This window comes from Miniopterus natalensis, chromosome X (assembly GCF_054644295.1).
Source record: "Miniopterus natalensis isolate mMinNat1 chromosome X, mMinNat1.hap1, whole genome shotgun sequence".
NCBI classification, from domain to species: Eukaryota; Metazoa; Chordata; class Mammalia; order Chiroptera; family Miniopteridae; genus Miniopterus; species Miniopterus natalensis.
The window spans coordinates 74,858,154-74,877,274 of record NC_142103.1 but is presented as its reverse complement, the minus strand read 5'-3'; the positions used below and the strand labels follow the sequence as shown (position 1 = coordinate 74,877,274).

General features: G+C 49.5%; 1 protein-coding gene across 5 annotated transcripts; it reads left to right on the top strand.

Annotated features, from left to right (window-relative positions):
• Positions 1 to 432: 432 nt before the first annotated feature.
• On the top strand, positions 433 to 17,121 carry SUV39H1 (SUV39H1 histone lysine methyltransferase). 5 transcript variants are annotated; one of them, XM_016218423.2, is made up of 6 exons: positions 433 to 593; positions 2,695 to 2,840; positions 4,419 to 5,081; positions 11,186 to 11,332; positions 11,414 to 11,543; positions 12,301 to 13,627. In XM_016218423.2, the coding sequence occupies exons 1-6, from the start codon at positions 575 to 577 to the stop codon at positions 12,432 to 12,434; spliced, it is 1,239 nt and encodes a 412-aa protein (XP_016073909.1). In that variant the 5' UTR covers positions 433 to 574; the 3' UTR covers positions 12,435 to 13,627. The 5 variants fall into 5 exon arrangements, 4 of the variants coding, with proteins under 4 accessions (XP_016073909.1, XP_087669657.1, XP_016073908.2 ...); XR_015713711.1 differs by lacking the exon at positions 433 to 593 and adding exons at positions 1,077 to 1,176; positions 15,507 to 17,121 and having other exon boundaries at positions 11,186 to 11,543; positions 12,301 to 13,164; XM_016218422.2 differs by lacking the exon at positions 433 to 593 and adding an exon at positions 1,105 to 1,176.
• The last annotated feature ends 2,000 nt before the right edge of the window (positions 17,122 to 19,121 follow it).

Here is a 19,121-nt window from a genome sequence, read left to right as displayed (position 1 = left end):
GGGTGGGGGTTGCACGCGGATGGCTGTTACTGGTGACTGAAGTGTCTGGCTAGGCAGTTGTGATGACTGACCCATTGTGTGATTTGAGTCTGGAGTGATTTTGAGCCTCAGCAGCAGTCTGGGACCATAGTCCACCGCAGGAGCGGAGTCACGGCCTGTTCGGGATTAAAATGTGACGGGCCGCCTGAGGGTGGTAATTGGGGGTCTGACAGAACGGAGGATTTCCGCCACCGCCACCCCATCCCCTGCCGCCCCGGTCTGGCTGGCTGACAACAGGATTGGCTGACAGCGTGACAGACAGACCGGCGGACGGGCAGGGCCTCCAGCAACCTCCGTAGCCGCTGCTGCCGCCGCTTCAGCCGCCCAGACGCACGCTGGGAAAGCGCCGGCGAGCACCCGCCTTCGGGACCGAGCAGAGTGGCGGGAGGGGTCCGGTCACGGCTCGCCTGTTGGTCCGCGCGGGCACTGCTCGCGGAACGGTGCGGCCAATAGGCTGCGCGTTCTCGGCCACGCCCGCGCGAGGGCTCTTCTCGCGAGGCCGGTTAGGCCCGAATGTCGTTAGCCGTGGGGAAAGATGGCGGAAAATTTAAAAGGTGAAGTAGTGGTGGCAGCAGCGCCGGCCTACTGGCCGGGCTGCGTGGGCTGGAGGGGTAGCGTCGCGGGCTCGGGGCCCAGGCGTCCATAGCCACGGAGCTGGGAGCCGGAAGCCCAGCGCTGAAAGGCTGGGGCTCGGGGAGCGCGGGCCTGGTGTGCGAGGCAGGGCGGGGCTGAGAGGAGGGGGCGCGTGCTTCGGAAGGCAGCGGGCGCGGGGCGAAGTGGGGACTGGGGAGGGGGGCGCGCGCCTCTAAAAGCTACTGGACAGCGCGTGCGCGCTCTCGCTTGCGCGCGCGGGGGGAGGCAGCTGGTTCGGGAAGGCCGCGCCCGCGCGCGGGAAAATTGGCCGCCGGTGACCGTTACCCGCTTGGTGTCCACGCAAGACGCCGGAAGGAGAGGGAAGGGGAGGGGACGAATCTCATTTTCAGAGTGGGGCTGGGCGATAGAGGAATCTTGTGTTAAGGGTATCTCCTCTCAGCCTGATGAGGGAAGGGTCTGCAGTAGAGAGGACTCCGTCAGAAAGAGGGGCAGGGGCTTCCGGAATGGGAGAGCTGGACCCCCCTGTGTGCAGGGAAGAAAGGGGTGATTTTCTCAGTATATTGGGGGGTGGTCTCCTCTGGGTAAGGAAAGCTGCGGGGAGGATGGGTTCCACAAGTGTCCCGGGGGGGGGGGACCTCTAAGGGATAGGAGATTCCACCTGTGGTCAGTGCGGCACCAGCAGCTGGAGATGTGAGTTGGGACCAATTTAGTGGGGTTTCAAATACAAGTTAAGGGGTTTGAAAGGGAGAGACGTCACAGGGAGGAAGGCGTGGGCTCTGGCTGAGTCTCCACTAGGCCTGCCTAAGTGTGTGTGTGTGTGGGGGGGCGGGGTAGTGCAGACGACATAATGTTGCAAAGCTCTTAGACATTTTTAGGTTGACATCTAGAGCATTTCATCATGAGTTTAAATGTTTCATTTTTAAAATGAGAGGTAGAAAATATTAATAGGATGAGGACTGGCTGACTACATTTGGAATAAGTGTTCTCTGAAATGATCTGATAAAATGGCTTCTGAAGCACATTAAGAATGTGCTTTGAATCTTTGAATCAGAAGGCCTTAAAAGAAAATCTGTTTCTTGAAAATTTTTGGTAGCCCCAGAAACATCCCAGGTATATTTAAAGAATCATTATCACTAATCTATTACTGTTTTGCCTGTTCCTGAATTCCTTTGGGCAAGATTTACCCTTCACAGAAATGTGGATGAGGCTGAGAAAGTCAAAATGCAGTGTGAAAAAATACACCTTGTGGGTTTAAGGCACCCAGACTAATCATTCAAGGAGGCTTCCTGTAATTTAACACCAGTCCACAATCTTATTCATAATTCCGAAATTTAAAAAGCTCAGAAAACTTAAGTTTGGTACCATTCAGTGACAAAACTAGACTATAAGGTGGGACATTCAGTGGCTCTATCTTGCATCTTTCTCCTATTTAATGTGAAAATTCAGACTTTTGCTGCAGAACTATTAAAGTGTTTGATTATGGCTTGAAGCCCCTGACCACATTGGGGATGTTAATGTATGGGATATACTTAGAACTACACTTGTAAAATAAAATAGAAAACTCAATTCCGTAACACATCTGGCCCCAGCGATTTCAGATCAGGGCTTGCTGACCAGTCTTTCCAGTTTGTGTGGTGCCCTCAAGGTTTTAACCTCATCCCACCTATGCCCTTGGGGCAGTGCTCCCTACTGAGATGGGGGGTTGTTCGCTTTTTGCAAGTGTGGAGGAGAGGATTAGGTCCTGAATGCTAGGCTGGTTTTGCAGACAGTTTTAGGAACAATATAGAGGGAGTTGGGAGCTCTGGGAATAGATTTCTTTAGGACAATCCATGCAGAAGATCCCACTTTGAGGTCTGCTGCTTAAGGGGTAGCCTTGGATGGTGAGCACTGGGGTTGAAGAAACTGGCACATTTTTGTGGTAGAAAGATCTTACCATTGGGAAGACCTGTGGATTAAATTTCACTGACTCTGAGGCAGTCCTTGGGAAGTTTCAGGGAGGACTTAGGGTGCTCTTTGAGTCCTGGACTTGCCAGTATACCCAGTAATGTTTTTGTGTTCTAGGCTGCAGTGTGTATTGCAAATCTTCTTGGAATCAGCTACAGGACCTGTGCCGCTTGGCCAAGCTCTCATGCCCTGCCCTTGGCATCTCCAAAAGGAACCTCTATGACTTTGAAGTCGAGTACCTGTGTGATTATAAGAAGATCCGCGTGAGTCTGGGGTGACCGTGGCCAGGCAGGGGTGCCTCAAGGAAGCTGGCTTCCTGTCCCCTTGCCCCCACGGTCTGCATTTGATTCCAAAGGGAATTTTCTTCTCTGATCTTAAAAAAGTAGGATTAATAGACCCTCTTCTTGTTCCTGTCTTACTGGTAGGGAAACCAAGTGACTTTCTGAGGGAGGCAGGAGCCACGATGAATCCCCAAATAAGTTTCTCCTCCCACCTCCCTAAGAATACAAACCAGTTGAGCTGCTGAGCCCAGGAGTGGGGATGAGGATAGCTAATGGTTATTGAGCACTTTCAGTGTACAAGGCACTTCCCGTCAGAAACTCATTTAATCCCCCCAACAATACTGAAATGAGAACTGTTATCATGGCCAGAGGAGGTAATGGCAGGATAGTTACGAGAACAGACTAGAGCTAGCATGCTTGGGTTCAGATCCTGGTCGCGTAACTCTAGGGTATTTATGCAAATTCTCTGTACTTTATTTTCCTCATCTGTAAAGTAGGGATGCTTAGTAGTATCTACCTCATAAAGAGTTGTGAGGATTAAATTAGTTAATAATACAGGTAAGCTACTTAGAACAGTATATGCTACATAATGAATGCTAAAAAATTTTTTTCTAGCTTTTTTTCCTTATTTACAGATGAGGAAACTAAGGCTCAGCAAAATTAAATAACTTGTCCAAGGCCACAGATAGGGAATGACAGGCTCAGAATTTGTATCTAGGGTGTCTAACTAGAATCTGTGTAGTTAAACTGTGTCCTATAGCCGCCTTTCAGCAAGAAAAGGTCCCTCTGGCTGCTGTTTGGAGAACAGACTATAGAGGCAAGGGTGGAAGCAAGGGGACCAGTGAGGAGGCTACTTCTGCAGTGCAGATGAGTGATGAAGGTGGTGGCAGTGATGATGGTTCGAAGTGGTTGGATTCTGGATGTATTCTGAAGGTGGGGCTAGCAGGATTTGCTGAGGGCGGATGTGAGGAGTGCTTTAGAGAAAGGAGTCAAGGATGACTCCAAGAGTTGGGGCCTGCATAGCTAGCAGGAGGGAACTGATGATGGGGAAGACAGAGAAGGGAGTGGGTTTAGGAGATTAAAATTTGGAATTTAGCCTTAGCCAGTGTGGTTCAGTTTGTTGGGCATCATCCCGTGCGCTGAAAGGTTGCTAGTTTGATTCCCGGTCTGGGTGCATGCCTGGGTTATGGGTTCGATCCCTGGTGGGGGGTGTGCAGGAGGCGGCCAGTCGATGTCTTGCTCTCACATCTATGTTTCTCTCTTTCCCTCTCCTTTCCTCTTTCTCTAAAAAATCAATGAAAAATCTTGTAAAAATTATTTTTTAAAAACGTGGAATTTAGACAGATCGTATGAGTAGCAGGATTTGTAATTTAGCAGGATTTGAACCTAGTGATCCTGGCTTTAGAGCTTGTGCTTTTTAACCAATGCATGGAGTCATTCCAGAAAAGGGTGGGGAGTAGTTTGGGTGTTATTCATTGGTTTTGGAATGGAAGTCCCATGAGGGCTGGCCCAAGGGTCTCACCACTTATGGTGGCCCCGTCCCCCTGGTCCCCCCAACAGGAACAGGAGTATTACCTGGTAAAATGGCGTGGATACCCAGAGTCAGAGAGCACCTGGGAGCCACGGCAGAATCTCAAGTGTGTGCGCATTCTCAAGCAGTTCCACAAGGACTTAGAACAAGAGTTGCTTCGGCGGCACCATCGGTCAAAGCCCCCCCGGCATCTGGACCCAAGCTTGGCCAGCTACCTGGTACAGAAGGCCAAGCAGAGGCGGGCACTCCAGCTCTGGGAGCAGGAGCTCAATGCCAAGCGAAACCATCTGGGACGTATCACTGTGGAGAATGAGGTGGATCTGGATGGCCCCCCGCGGGCCTTTGTATACATCAATGAGTACCGTGTTGGTGAGGGTATCACCCTCAACCAGGTTGCTGTGGGCTGTGAGTGCCAGGACTGCCTGTGGGCACCTGCTGGAGGCTGCTGTCCTGGGGCATCACTGCACAAGTTTGCCTACAATGACCAGGGCCAGGTGCGGCTGCGAGCTGGGCTGCCCATCTATGAGTGCAACTCCCGTTGCCGCTGTGGCTATGACTGCCCCAACCGCGTGGTACAGAAGGGCATCCGCTACAACCTCTGCATCTTCCGCACGGATGATGGGCGTGGCTGGGGTGTCCGCACACTGGAGAAGATCCGCAAGAACAGCTTCGTCATGGAGTACGTGGGAGAGGTAGGGAGACAGGACCATGCGTGTGTGTGCAGCTCTTCCCACCTTGTGTTCCCACTGTGTGTGCCCGGCTCTCATCACAGTGTGCCTGCAACTTCCCTGCTTTTCCTGTGGAAAAGGTGGTGGTGGGGTGTTTAACCCAAGTGCTAGGGATATTCTTGCGGGGGAGAGTATTCTAAGCTGGTAGTTAAAAGCATATTGAAACACTTTCAGACTGAATTGATTTCATAAGGGTACCTGGCAAAGAGGAGAGTGGGAACTGAAATCCAGGCAGTGTTTTTTTAATGGGCCATGTGGTCTGCACAGAGTTGCATCACCTGAAAAGGCACTTCTCATTTTACAAGGGTCCAGCTTATTGCTAAGCAGTGTCTTCCCGAAAAGAGCACCTTTTACTAATCTGCACAAAAGGAACACAGTCTGGAGTAGGACATAGACATGCCTTGTGGAGGTTGGCTGCTTCCTCCTCTAGACTTGCAGGACACTGTGGAAAGACCAGCTATATTAGGCAGGCTAGTTGCTGTGCCAAACAACTCACAAGTCTTAGTGGCTTTGCACATTAGAAGTCTGTTTGTTCCTGTAACACTCTAGCGTAGGTGTTTGGGTAGTATCCTTCTACACAGTGGCCTGGCCACGTAGGCTCTTTCCTTCTTTGCCTTTGCCATGCCTGAGAGCCTTGGAGCTGCCTCTGGTCCTCAGCCTTGCCTGGTAAAGTGGGCCAAGAGTAGGGGGAGAAGGGGAGGTTTCTAATGGGCCAGGCCTGGATGCAGTGCACATATATCACTTCTGTCCACATCCACTGGCTGGAACCAAATCACTGGCCTTAACTCCATGCAGGGGAGGCTGAGAAGTATGATTTAGCTATATGCCCAGGTAGAAAACAAGGGATTTGGGTGAATAACTAGCAAGTGTCTGCAACTGCAGTGTTACATTCAAAGGTGGAAGGCAGTGGGTTTTAGGGGTGGGGCAGTTCTTGATTATGTAGGACCATCTCATGCATTGAGGAACGTTTAACATCCCTGGACCTGGACCTTTTAAATCCAGAGTATGCCCTGTCATGGTGACAATCCCAAATTCCTCTGTATTTCCACAGGTTTCTTAGGGGTTGCTATGATTGGGAAGTGACAGAAAGTGGCATAAGGGACACACCCCTGAGGATGTCCACACTGTAGTAATGACACTGATGAAGAGGAGAGGCTCCTACTTTGACAAACTGTAGAGAGGGTCGTAGCCCTGGGAGGCAGAGACAATCTAGAGGCAGAGCAGTCCACACTGCAGAGAACCCTGACAGTCTGGATGAGATGTCCATACCCCAGATAATCCTGGTGGTCGTGGAGGAAATATCCACACATCAAAGGACCTGACAGTCTGGAAGAAGGAGGAGGTGGCATTACCCCAGAGTGGTCCTCACAGTCTGCAGGAAGAGGTGTCCACACCCCAGAGTGACCTAGAGGATAAGAGCAAGCTCTCCATACTCCAGAGGACCCTGGTGGTCTGCCTTAGGAAGTATCCACACCCACACTGTTCTGACAGTCAAGAAAAAGAAGTGTCCTCACCCCAGAGCGATTTTGACTGTCTAAAGGAGATCAGGTCTACACCCAAGAGGACTGACAGCCTAGAGGAAGTGTCCACACGCTCAGCGTCCTGACACTCTGGAGGAGGTGTCTAGACCTCAGAGGGATGCTAACAGTTGTGAGGAGATGTTAACAACTCAGAGGGATGTTACCATTCTGGAGGAGGATGTGTGCATACTCCAGAGCCTCTGATGGTTTGGAGGAGGAGGTGTCTTGACCCCACAGGAGCCTGGCAATCCTAGAGGAATTCCAGGACAGGTAGTGTCTCTAGCCTCACTACTGTACTGACGATCTTAAGGAAAGGCTGTCTACAACACAGAGGATCCTGAGGCAAAGAGGAAGAATCTGCAGCCCCCAGGCACCCTAAAGTCCCCTTGGCTGGGTACCTTTCTGGCTGCTTTTCCTTAGTGTCCTTACTCCTCTACACTGTGAACATCAGGATTCCCAGGGACCCACTTGTTCCCTGTCTTCACTCTTCCTATTCTCCATATGTTCTCTCTGAGCTATTTCTTAGCCTCCCTCCTGCCACATTCAGCAACTTTCAGGTCCCCCCTCCAATACCCTCAGACCTGTGAGACCTCCTGATGGCACCAGAGGCCCCCAAACATTACTGGAGCCAAACTCATCTTACATTCCCCTGTGAGGAGGCAGCATGGCAAAATGGGCCGGAGGGCAGAGGGTGGACCCTGGAGCTTGGCTGCCTGAGGTTGAATCCCAGCTCCACCACTCATCAGCTATCACTTTACCTCCTTGTGTCTCAGTTTCCTAATCTGTAGAATGGAAATGATAATTGCACCCACCTCATATACTTGTAAGAACTAAATGAGTTGTCATGTGTAAAGCACTTAAACACTATTCAGTATAGAGTAAATCTCCAATCAGTGTTAGCCATTACATTCCAAAATTCAGAAAACCACATTTTTTGTAACCCGTCTGGCTATAAAACATAACTGGACCTGATTTGGGCCTATTTACAGTCTGTTCATCTTACTTGGTATGATTTCATAAATTTCATTGTAGAAATATTAATTTACATGATTACATGGTGTTGCTGTCTCAGCCCCTACTTAGTGTTATAATTGAGGGCACACACCGCATACCTATTGCCACCCTATCCTACCATTGACACGGCATTCACTTTCCTACTTCTACATCTGCACTGAGAGTCCCTTCAGGTGAGCTGCCCTTCCTCTCCTTTGCACCTTTCCACCTTCCATTAGAACATCCCTACCCTCACTCAACAGAGAACCATAGCCTGTTTTATCCATTCTAAAACATACATTTTCTTCATATTTTAACAACTCTGAAGTGATGATGAGTCTCAATTAGTTTAATTAAATGATGGCATATCATTTATTTATTTATCCTCACCTGAGGATATTTTTTCCATTGCCTTTCAGAGAGAGTGGAGGGGGAGGCGGAGAGAAAAAGAGAGAGAGAGACAGCGATGTGAGAGACACATCGATTGGTTGCCTCCTGATCGGGGCCAGGGATCGAACCTGCGACCAAGGTACGTACCCTTGGCTGGAATCGAACCTGGTACTCTTCAGTCCACAGGCCAATGCTCTAACCACTGAGCCAAACTGGCTAGGGCAGCATATCATTTAATGGGCAGCAGTTTTTCCTTTCTTGGGAAAGGGCACATAAAATAAAGGGAACACCTTAGATTTTGACAAGATACAGGACTCTCAACACCTCCTAACACTGCTCAGTTCCTAATGAAAACGAAAACAGAAACACCTTTCACATCCCTCATCTTGTCAAATCTTTACAACAGCCTCTGACTAGCTGGGACTATTGTCATTGTCACCCCCATTCTACAGATGAGAAAACTGAGGCCTAGAGCAGTGTAATAAAGTGCTCAATCATCAACTGTTTAAAATTGGTGCCCTGCCAGAGCTGGTATAGTTTTTTGTTTTCTGTTTTTTTTGGCTGAGGAAACAGGCTCAGGGAGAGAACATTCAGGATCCCATATCTGGGAGGAGGCAGAGCAGTAACTGCACTCTGAGTCTTCTGGTTCCTGTTCATGTCAACACCCTTTCCAAGCTGCCAGTTTATAGCCCATTATCTTCCCCAGTCATTTTGGAGAGTTGCTAGGGAACAGAGACATGGACTGATTTGTTCCTGAGTTCTCAGGGCTGCCCAACCCTTACAGAGTGGGACTGAAAAGAAGACAGCAGGAACGGTTTGTGCCCTGGAGGGCTTGCAGAGTGACTCATTCCTGGTGAAACTAGGGGAGCAGGTAGGGGCAGAACAGGCAGGAGGATGAGACTGGGGAGGTTATGGAGCATTCCCTCTGGTTGGGGAGGGGCTAAAAGGAATAAACTGGCTCAGATACCACCCAGTGTGCTCCAAGCCCAGCAGAGGCTACCCTTTGATCCCAGGGCTTCAGAGAGGCTGTGCTGTGGTGGGTAGGGACTGGGAGACTCAGGAAGGCTGCACAGAGAAGTAACATCTAGAGCTGATGCCACAAGAAGAGTGCATGTTCTCCAGGAGGGAGGAGACTGATCTTGCTCTCTGCTCTTCAAGATGTTGCTGTGCCTCCTGTTGTGTCCCTCAGGAGAGATTCCCCACTCTTCAACCTGGTGTCAAAGCCCTTTTATAATCTGTAGCTTGCTTTAGATGGTGTCTCTCTTCTCCATTGCTCCTCAAACCCTACGCACTCTTTCACTGTGGATGTCTGAATCCCTCTCTTCTCTGTCACAAGGCTGGCCCATGAAGGACAGAAGTGGGCCTGGTCCCTGTGACTCCTCCACTAAACTGACCCCTGAGGGCCAGGACCAAGCCTGGTTCCTTTGTTGTCTCCCCCACCCAACTGTGACCCATGTCTCCCTCAGCAGACACTGACTTCTGAGCACTAGGACTAGGCACAGGGTAAGCCTCATAAAAATCCACTGAATGAATGAGTGAATAAACAAAAATTGGGGGTATAGGTGAGCCAGCTTCCTGAAGGAACAGCTGGGGTATGGGGCAGTGAGCAGTGTGACCTGAGGGATAAATCTTGGTCTTCTAAAGGTGGTGTTGATCAGCAGAGGCTGAAGGTGATGGTGTAAGAGGCAAGGAGGAGACAGGACACTAGTGTGGCCATCCTGAGTGGAGAAAATGGAGGGTGGTCAAGGCTAGAATGGGAAGTTTAAAAGTAGAAACAGTATGGCCACTAGCTGGCATGAGGGTGAGCAAGGAAGGCGGCCAGGGTGGATCCAGTGTCAGAAGGGGGCTGGTGATGAGCAGTGGGTCTCCAACAAAAGGAGAGGGAGGGAAGAAGGGGTATGTGTGTGTTGGGGGGGGGGGAGTGTTTGAGTTACCTGTAGAGCCGTTGCTGGGCAGAGGATAGGTTGCTGGACTAGAAAGAATAAAAGGGCATTTCTTGCAAGTCCGTTGTGTGCTGTACACTGTGCTGGCACTTGTTTTTGAGGGCTGTGCAGAAACCTGGGGGAGGAGAATGAGATCTGCCTGGTCTGGAGGGACCCTAGGCTGAGATGAGGGCAGTCTTGAGTACCAGGGGACCCTCACCCAGAGACTGGCATGGTTATTTACACATGGGGACTACCAGAAGGCTGTGGTTGGTCCCAGGGGGAAGAGAGAACTTGAGGGATGGAGAGGAGAGATTGGGTTGGGTGGAGAATCCATCTACAGCATTTGGGAGGCAGGGACAGGTCAGGGCTAGGATGGTGAAGCAGCTTCCTGTTTACTAGGCCAGCAGGAGGCCCAGCCATGAAGGAAGAGATTCCTCCTGCTGTCTTATATCCCAGTCATTGGCACTGCACAGCCTCAGGGCTGAGAGAGGGGTTCCTACCCAAGCTCTTGCCTCCTCTCTTTCATCTTCCTTCTGCGTTTTTGACCTCAGCCTCTTTCTTGCATCTGAGACTCTCAAGGGTCTTGGTCTTATCTCTGGGCCTGGATCTTTCATATAAAACTTCTGTCTGTGTTTCTTACTCTCTGCCTCTAGCTCTCCTGTCTGAGTCTCCCATTCAGTCTCCCTTTCCCCACCAGCCCAGGGCTCTTCTTGTTTTCTTTGTCCTTCTCACTGCTCTGTGCATTGCCGTGCATTGGCTCTCTTCTCTTGGGTTGGGTCGTGTGATGACTCAGGCCCTCTTTTCCTGGATCAGTCAGCCTCTCTCATTCTCCTCTGTTCTCCTCTCCCGTCTCTGTTGAGCCATGGGTCTTCTTTCTTACCCTTAATTTGGGTCTCCTATATCTCATTATGGGTCTCATGATGGGACTATATCTGTGTCTTTCTGTCTGTCTGACTACTGTCTCACTACTGGACCTTGTGGCCAGCCTCTGCCCACCATTAAGAGACTCCCTAGACCATCCAGAGGCCTGAGGAGGGATAGGTGGTGGGCAGCTGAGGCCCACCCTGATGAAAAGGGCTGACACATCCTCTGCTTCACTGCCTCCCATGTGTCCATTGCCTGCCAGCCACATGGGTGGGGGTGCCTTCCTGCTCGTTTGTTCTCCTGGGGGACCAGGCACTGTGCTGGCTTTCCTGAGCCTTCTTGGCCAATCCCCCCTCCCCCATGACCCTCTCCCCAGATCATTACCTCAGAGGAGGCGGAGCGGCGGGGCCAGATCTACGACCGCCAGGGTGCCACATACCTCTTCGACCTGGACTACGTGGAGGATGTGTACACCGTGGATGCCGCCTATTATGGCAACATCTCCCACTTTGTCAACCATAGTGTGGGTACCCCGCAGGCGGGCGGGGGTTGGGAGGAGCAGGCTGGGCCCCTCCTCACCCTCCTGCTGTTCTTTTTCTCCCAGTGTGACCCCAACCTCCAGGTGTACAACGTCTTCATAGACAACCTTGATGAGCGGCTGCCCCGCATTGCTTTCTTTGCCACAAGAACCATCTGGGCAGGCGAGGAGCTCACTTTTGATTACAACATGCAAGGTGGGGGTGTCAAGGGACCGGGGGCAGGGGCACACAGTGACATGGGACACAAGGACCCCTTCCCAAGGAGCTTTAAGATGCTCTTTCTGACTCCTAGTCTCCCATCTGGACTTTTGGACCCCTGCCTACCCTTTGGGAGTCCCCTCATTCCCAACCCTTGGACCAACTTCTCCCAAGACTCCTGGGGGAGGAAGATGTTTGGCTTGAGAGTTATGATACTTCTCCTGACTCCAGTCTTGTCTGAAATATCCCCAGTCCCCCAACCCTCCCTGTTCCTAACCCTTTTTGGCTTTCCTCATTCCAAGCCTCTGGACACCCTATGGCCTCCAACCAGTCCCCTACTTGACAAACTAGCCACCTCTGAGACACTCAAGAGGGGATCTTTGGCAGGAGAGTTCAGATACCCCTCTGATGCCCAGGTGACCCTTCATTCCTGGACCTCTGCCTGACACAACCCTCCTGGTTCTCCCTGACAACCCCGTTTCCCCCACAACCCCAACCCTTGACCATCTTCCTTTCCCCCATAACCTCCAACCCCTGGCCATCTTCCTAACACTTGAACTCCCTCCAGTGCTAAGCCCTGGCCCTAGTCCCAAACTACCAACTCCACAACCCCCATCCTGACCCAAATCCCAGACCTGCTCCCAGTCCCCAAGATCCCTGGGTCTCATGGTAAAGGGGCAGTGGGACACTTCACCTAGGCCTTCTAACAAGTCCCCTCCCCCCTCCCACCTTCCCTGGCTGTGTGACTCCACAGTGGACCCCGTGGACATGGAGAGCACCCGCATGGACTCCAACTTTGGCCTGGCCGTGCTCCCTGGCTCCCCCAAGAAGCGGGTCCGTATTGAATGCAAGTGTGGGACTGAATCCTGCCGCAAATACCTCTTCTAGTCCTTCGAAGTCTGAGGCCAGACTGACTGTGGGGACCTAAAGCCACCCATCCCACCCACCCCGTGCCCACTTGCCCTCCTGTTGAGGAATGACTGCCAGGGCCTCCTGCCTGCCTTCACCCATCTCCACCTGCTCTGTGCTCGGGGTTGTGGTGAGGACTGACTTTCAGAAATCCCCTCTCCCTGTCCCAGCTCCGTCTATGGGTTGCACTTACAACCCTTTGCCCACCTTGAGAAGTAATTCAACATCAGGAGTTTCTGCAGTTGAGATTCATGGTCTATCAAGGAGGTCCAAGGGGTGAGCCCCAACCCCAGAATGGAAAGATGTTTATTTACCTGCTTCTGCCTGGAGCTTGAGAGGTCTGTTGCAGGCCCTTTCCCTACTGCTCCAAGAGTGTAGAAGCTGCCCCAGGGCAGGCTGACATCAGAGCTCAGACTTCCCAGCCCACTTGATGAAAGAAAGGGTGTCTGCAGGGCTGGGGACTGGTTTCTGCTTATGCTCACATGTAGGCTTTGCATCCAAGAAGTAGAAGCCCACATGCCACTGGAAGGAGAGTGGATGCCCATGGCTCACTGGTCACTGGTCAATGAGAGGAAGGCAGTCCAGACTCTCTAAGCCCTTAAAGTGGACTGGGATTGAGCTCTGCCCTTGAGGTGCACAGAAGGCGCCTGGGAGCCCCGTCGGCGTGTGACGACTGCTGGGACTACTCAGAGCTGGAACCAAGACCTAGGTAGGCTGTAGATAGCACTTAGGACAAAAATGTGCATTGATGGGGTGGTGATGAGGTGCCAGGCACTGGGCTGAGCACCTGGTCTACATAGATTGTCTCAGGGAAGCCTTAAAAACTGTGGAGGTGGATCCTAGGAAAGGGCCCATATGGCAGGAGGCCAAGTACAGTCTCAAAAGTTACCTGCCCACAGATGTACAGAAGACGAAGGCTCTGATGGCTGCCTCACCCCTTGCTTTCCCTGTGAGGTCTTCTCCAGGAAGCCTTCCCTGACTACCTGTGCCCAGAGTGCCCCTCTGTGAGACTGTGCCCTGCCACCAGATCTGTGTGGCTGTCTGTGTGTCCGTGCTCCCTGTCCCTAGACTGAATTTCAGGCATGGACTGAATCTGATTCTCCTCTTGTATATTTCTTGGCTCTACCCAGCCTGGGGTGGGCATCAATAAAGTGAGTTGTTGACTGAGCAAACCAAGGTGTGGGGATTGAAGACCTCATGTAGGTGGGGGTTGGGGGATGAGAGGCTGGGAGTTGGGGTACCCAGGGACATGTTCCTCAAACCTCAGCCGTTTGACTAGAACACCCCCACTGCATACTACCTACATCATCATCTAACATCTTGACCTAAAATAAGCTTGCTTTATACTTCAATTTTAAAATGCACTAAAAAAGCAAACTAAATCCATTGCTGTCTCAATGAACAAACCATTATCACTTGCCATAAACAAAAATAGCCAGAGAAATAAATACAGTGGAAATACAGAAATACACAATTCTAGCTGGACACTCCTGGCTCTTAGAGGCTTTGAACCCAAAGCCTGCCTGCTCCATTCAAAGATAAAAATCTGTTTTTATTGTATTTATATTTTCTGCAAGTATTTATTGAGCACCTAGTATGAACTAGGGTAGAAAGTGGAGAACAAGGAGATGATGTTTCAAATATACTTGTTTTGATCATCCCTCAACCAGAATGTGTGCCTATGCCTTGTTTCTTCTCAGAGATCTCACATGCTATGGCACAACTACCCAAAGATTTCAGTGTTGACACACAGGTGACAGAATCCTAAACAGCTCAGAGACCTCTATATACAGCATGTAGGACAAATAGCTCATAGATCATATACCCTGGGTATTGACTCCAGACCTCAGAGACCTCACATCTGGGATACACATCTCCATGCAGTTCGGAGATCTCATACCTGGACACAGGCTCTGAATAACTAACAGGCTGCACCAAAACTAGTGGACTAGTGGACTCAGACTCGCAAAGAGCTCCAAGACCTAAATGCTGCCTCTGACATTAGGATCTGGACCCTAAACACATCACAGAACTTTCTTTCCTGGATAGAAATACACAAACATCTCAAAGACCTCACGACGTGGGATACCATTACCTAAGTTATTCAGAGCCTTCACATCCTGATTATCAATTCCCAGACTGCTTGGAGCTCTCACATCCTGGGACAGATTCCCAAACAGCTGAGATACCACACCACAACCACAGACAGCCCAAACACCTGAGACCTCACACCCAGAACACAGATCCCTAAATGATTCTAAAACCTTACACCTTGGACACAGACCCCCAAATTGCTCAGAGACATCCTGAAAAATAAAGCACTAAACATCCCAGAGACCTCACTCCCTAAAATGGGTGGGGGACAGCCATATACGGCCCGCAAAATCATTTGGTCTGGCCTTGCCAAGGCAACCACAGGTGGGACTAGAAATTCAATAAATCTAGGAGCTTTTTTCATAGCTAATTTTTAAGTTGAGAATTTTTTTTTTTTAATCCTCACCCAAGGATATTTTTTTCCATTGCTTTTTCAGAAAGAGTGGAAGGGGAAGAGAGAGAAACATCGATGTGAGAGACACATCCATTGGTTGCCTCCCGCAAGCGTCCCAACCTGGGCCAGGACAGAGCCTGCAACCAAAGTACGAGTCCTTGGCTGGAATGGGACCCAGGACCCTTCAGTCCGGAGGCCAGCGCTCTAACCACTGAGCTAAACCGGCTAGGGCAAGTTGATAATTTTGTATGGCCCACGAATGATGTTACAAATACTCAAATGGCCTTTGGCAGAAAAAAGGTTCCCCACCCCTGCCCTAGAACATGGTGCCACAAACAGCTCAGAGCCTCAAGTCTTAGACCTCAAAGAGCTTAGAGATCTCATAGCCCCAAAACACCCTGTTTAGAGAATTCTGACCCTGGGAAAGAGATCTATGTACAGCTTAGAGACCTCACACCTTCTGACACAGACCCCGAAATGGTTCAGAGTAGCAGAGGAAAGATGACCAAGTGCTTCAGAGACCTCACACTTTGTAACCCACACATCTGAAATTCTGATTACAGACCCCGACAATGCTCAGAGACTTCAGAACCAGGGATATAGACCCACCAATTCCTCAGAGATGAATTTACAAACTGGGACAAAGATGGACAGATGGTTCAGAGACCTCATACCCTCTTCTCAGACCACCAGACAGCTCAGAGACCTCATCCTGAACACAATACTCAAGAGCTCCCAAATCCTACACTCTGGAACACAGGCCCTAAACCAGCTCAGAGAACTCACGCTCTTGACACAGATTCCTGTTCAGAGATGTCATGTACTGGACACAGACTTCCTAAAAGTAACCCAGAGCCTTCGTATACTGAGAGATCCCCAAACAGTTCAGAGTCCTTACTCAGTTCATGGAGGAGCTCAAAGACCTGAAAATCTGGATACCAATCCTCTACATAGTTTAGAGACGTCACACCCTGAGATACACACCCCAGATATATCTGAGGTCACACAACTGGACACAGACCCCAAACAGCTTATAAACCTCACATCCTGGCCTCAAGTCCCCAAACAGCTCAGAATCTTCATACTCTAAGCACAGACCTCCAAATGATTCAGAAATAATCACACCCTGGACTCAGACCTCAGAACCATTCATGGAGCTCATCCTTTGTCCTCATACCCAGAAAGACTTCAGACAGATGACACTCATGGACACAGATCAAACAGCCTGGAAACCTCACATTCTGTGCGAAGTCTGCCACAAACAGTAGAGAGACCTTATAAAGGACAAAGACCCACAACATTGTGGATGCAGCCTCTCAGACAATTCAGAGAGCTTCTAACCTGGGAGACAGACACGAAAATAGCTCAGAGACAGCACATTTGGCTGCATATGTCCACACGGCTCAAGTACTTCACATTATTGGACAGAAACACTCAGGGAGTTCATTAACCTCAATCTGCAAAGCAGACCCACAGGTTTTCCAGAGACCTCACACATTAGGCACACAATGCCCAAATGCTCTGAGTTAACAAAATTTACACCCTAGGACAGAGATCGCCACACAGCTCAGAGACATAACCACCTGGACAAAGATGTCCCCAAACACCTGAGAGACATCTTAAACTGGTAGCAGAACCCCAAATCACTCAGAGACCTCAAATGCTGGAAGCAGACTCCTAAATAGTCAGAGACCTCATACCCTGGAACAGACTCCCTCAACAGGAACTACTGTGCCCTTGGAAACACACCCCAACATTTACGGACCTCACCACCAAGGGATATGGAGATCAGAGATCTCACTCTCTGGGACACACCTCAGAGGTCTGAAACAATAAAAAGACATCAAACTTGGGAAACGGATTCTGAAACTGCTCTGAAAAATCACACCCAAGGGCAAAAAGCCACAACATAGAGAACTCATTCCCTAGGACATGGGCTCAAAGCTGTTCACAGGGGTGACACCCTGAGCACAGACACTCAAAGACATCAGAGTCCTCATCTGAGGGTTGTGGGCCCTCATACCTGAAAGGAGAGACTTCTAAATAGTTCAGAGACATCATACTCTGCACAGAGATCACCACAGCATTGAGAGATTTTACACACCAAATAAAGACCTTCGAACAGCTAAGAAAACTGGGGTATATGTGTACACACACACACACACACACACACACACACACACACACACACACACACACACACACACACACACACACACACACACACACACACACACACACACACACACACCATTGAAAGCTCAGAAAGCATGCCCGGCCAGGCGTGGCTCAGCGGTTGAGCGTCGACCTGGGATCCAGGCGATCGGGGTTCAATTCCCGGTCAGGGCACATGCCCGGGTTGCGGGCTCGATCAATGACTCATCATTGATGTTTCCATCGCTCTCTCCCTCTCCTTTCCTCTCTCTGAAATCAATAAAAAAGATATATTTGAAAGCTCAGAAAGCATAACCCTGGAACAAATCCCTAAAGTGTCAGATATGTCACACCCTGGGTCTGAGACCTCCCAAGAGGAAGAGGCTTCATACCTAAAAATATATCCCAAACAGGTCAAGGAACTCTCAAACCAAAAGAGCTCAGGAACCATGTATTCTATAGGACAATCACCCAAACAGCTCAGTGAACTCACCCCTGCAAGGTAGACCAGAAAAAGCTCAGAACCCTTGAATCCAGGAATTAGAAATTCTTCTGAGACTTAGGGTATAGATCCCAAAATATAATTGAGAGAATTAATATGCTGAATGCAGAACATCAAATAATTCAGAGACGTTAAATCGTGGGACATACACACCCAAACAGATCAGGGACCTCACACCCTGAGACATACACACAAAAACAGCTCAGAAAATTCAAATTCTAGGAAATGAATGATGTTGGCAAAGAACAGATCCTACATCTTGTGACATACGCAAAACAATATCAACCACATGAACTGAGATATACACCCACAAATATTTCAGAGGATTAGCATCCAGGGACATACACTCACAAACAGATCACAGACCTTAATCCCTGTGACATATGCATATAAAAATATTAGATATCTCACATGCCGGGACATACACCCATGAATGGCTGAGAGCACTCACATCCTGGGAAATAAACCAAGTGGATCAGGGACCTCACACATTGAAACCTATACCCACAAAGAGACCAGAGACTCAAATCGTGGGACATAAACCCAAAACACCTCAAAGACTTCACATGCTGGGACAAAGAAAAATAGGTCAAAACCTGGCAACCCGGACACATAGCCACAGACCGATCACACACTGTTGACATACAGGAACAGACCATCACAACCTGAGACATACAACCACAAGAGATCAGACATTTCACATCCTGATGTACACCCATAAACAAATCTGACACTCTGGGACACAGACCTTCAATTAGATCAAAGACTTGATACCTTTGGAAATACACCCACAGACAGTAGAGCTTGCAAGCTGGAAAGACACACAGAACTAGATGAAAGACCTCTCATCCTGGGACATAAACCCAAAAAGGAGTCAGAGAACTCAGGTCTTAGTATATAACACCCATAATCACAACAGAGACCTAGCTTAAGGCACACCTGCAAAACATCAGAGCACACACCGTGGGACGTACACTCACAAAGGGATCAGATACTGCCCATCCTTTGACATACATCAAACTAGACTAGAAAGATGCACATTCTAGGAAATACACTTCAAAATCCTTGGAAATACATCCACAAAGAGATTAGAGACCTCAAACCCTAGGATATATGCCCAAAAACAGATCAGAAAATACACACCCTGAGACATATACCCACAAACAGTTGGGGATTTCACATGCTGGAACAAACAGCAAGAAACAAATCAGACAATATACATGAAGAAGTCAGAGATATCACATCTTGGGACATTCAGTGACAAAATGTTTTACAGACTTCACTTGCAGGGAAATAACCACAGAAACAGATCAGAGACCTCATATCCAGGGGCTGCACCTACAAAGAGAGTACAGATAACAGATCCTGAGACATGTACCCAGAAACATATCAGATAAAACCCTGGGAAGACAGCCATAAACAGATCAGCAACTCCCACTGACAAAATACACACGAGTGGAGAGAGACACCTTCTAGAACCACCCCCAAACAGCTCAGAAAAATCACATATGTTGGAAAATAC

Coding starts and splice junctions, on each gene's coding strand:
- SUV39H1 (XM_087813531.1), top strand. CDS start 1,077: ATGAGGGAAGGGTCTGCAGTAGAGAGGACTCCGTCAGAAAGAGGGGCA. Junction 2,841..4,418: donor GTGATTATAAGAAGATCCGC/GTGAGTCTGGGG, acceptor TCCCCCCAACAG/GAACAGGAGTATTACCTGGT. Junction 5,082..11,185: donor TCATGGAGTACGTGGGAGAG/GTAGGGAGACAG, acceptor CCCTCTCCCCAG/ATCATTACCTCAGAGGAGGC.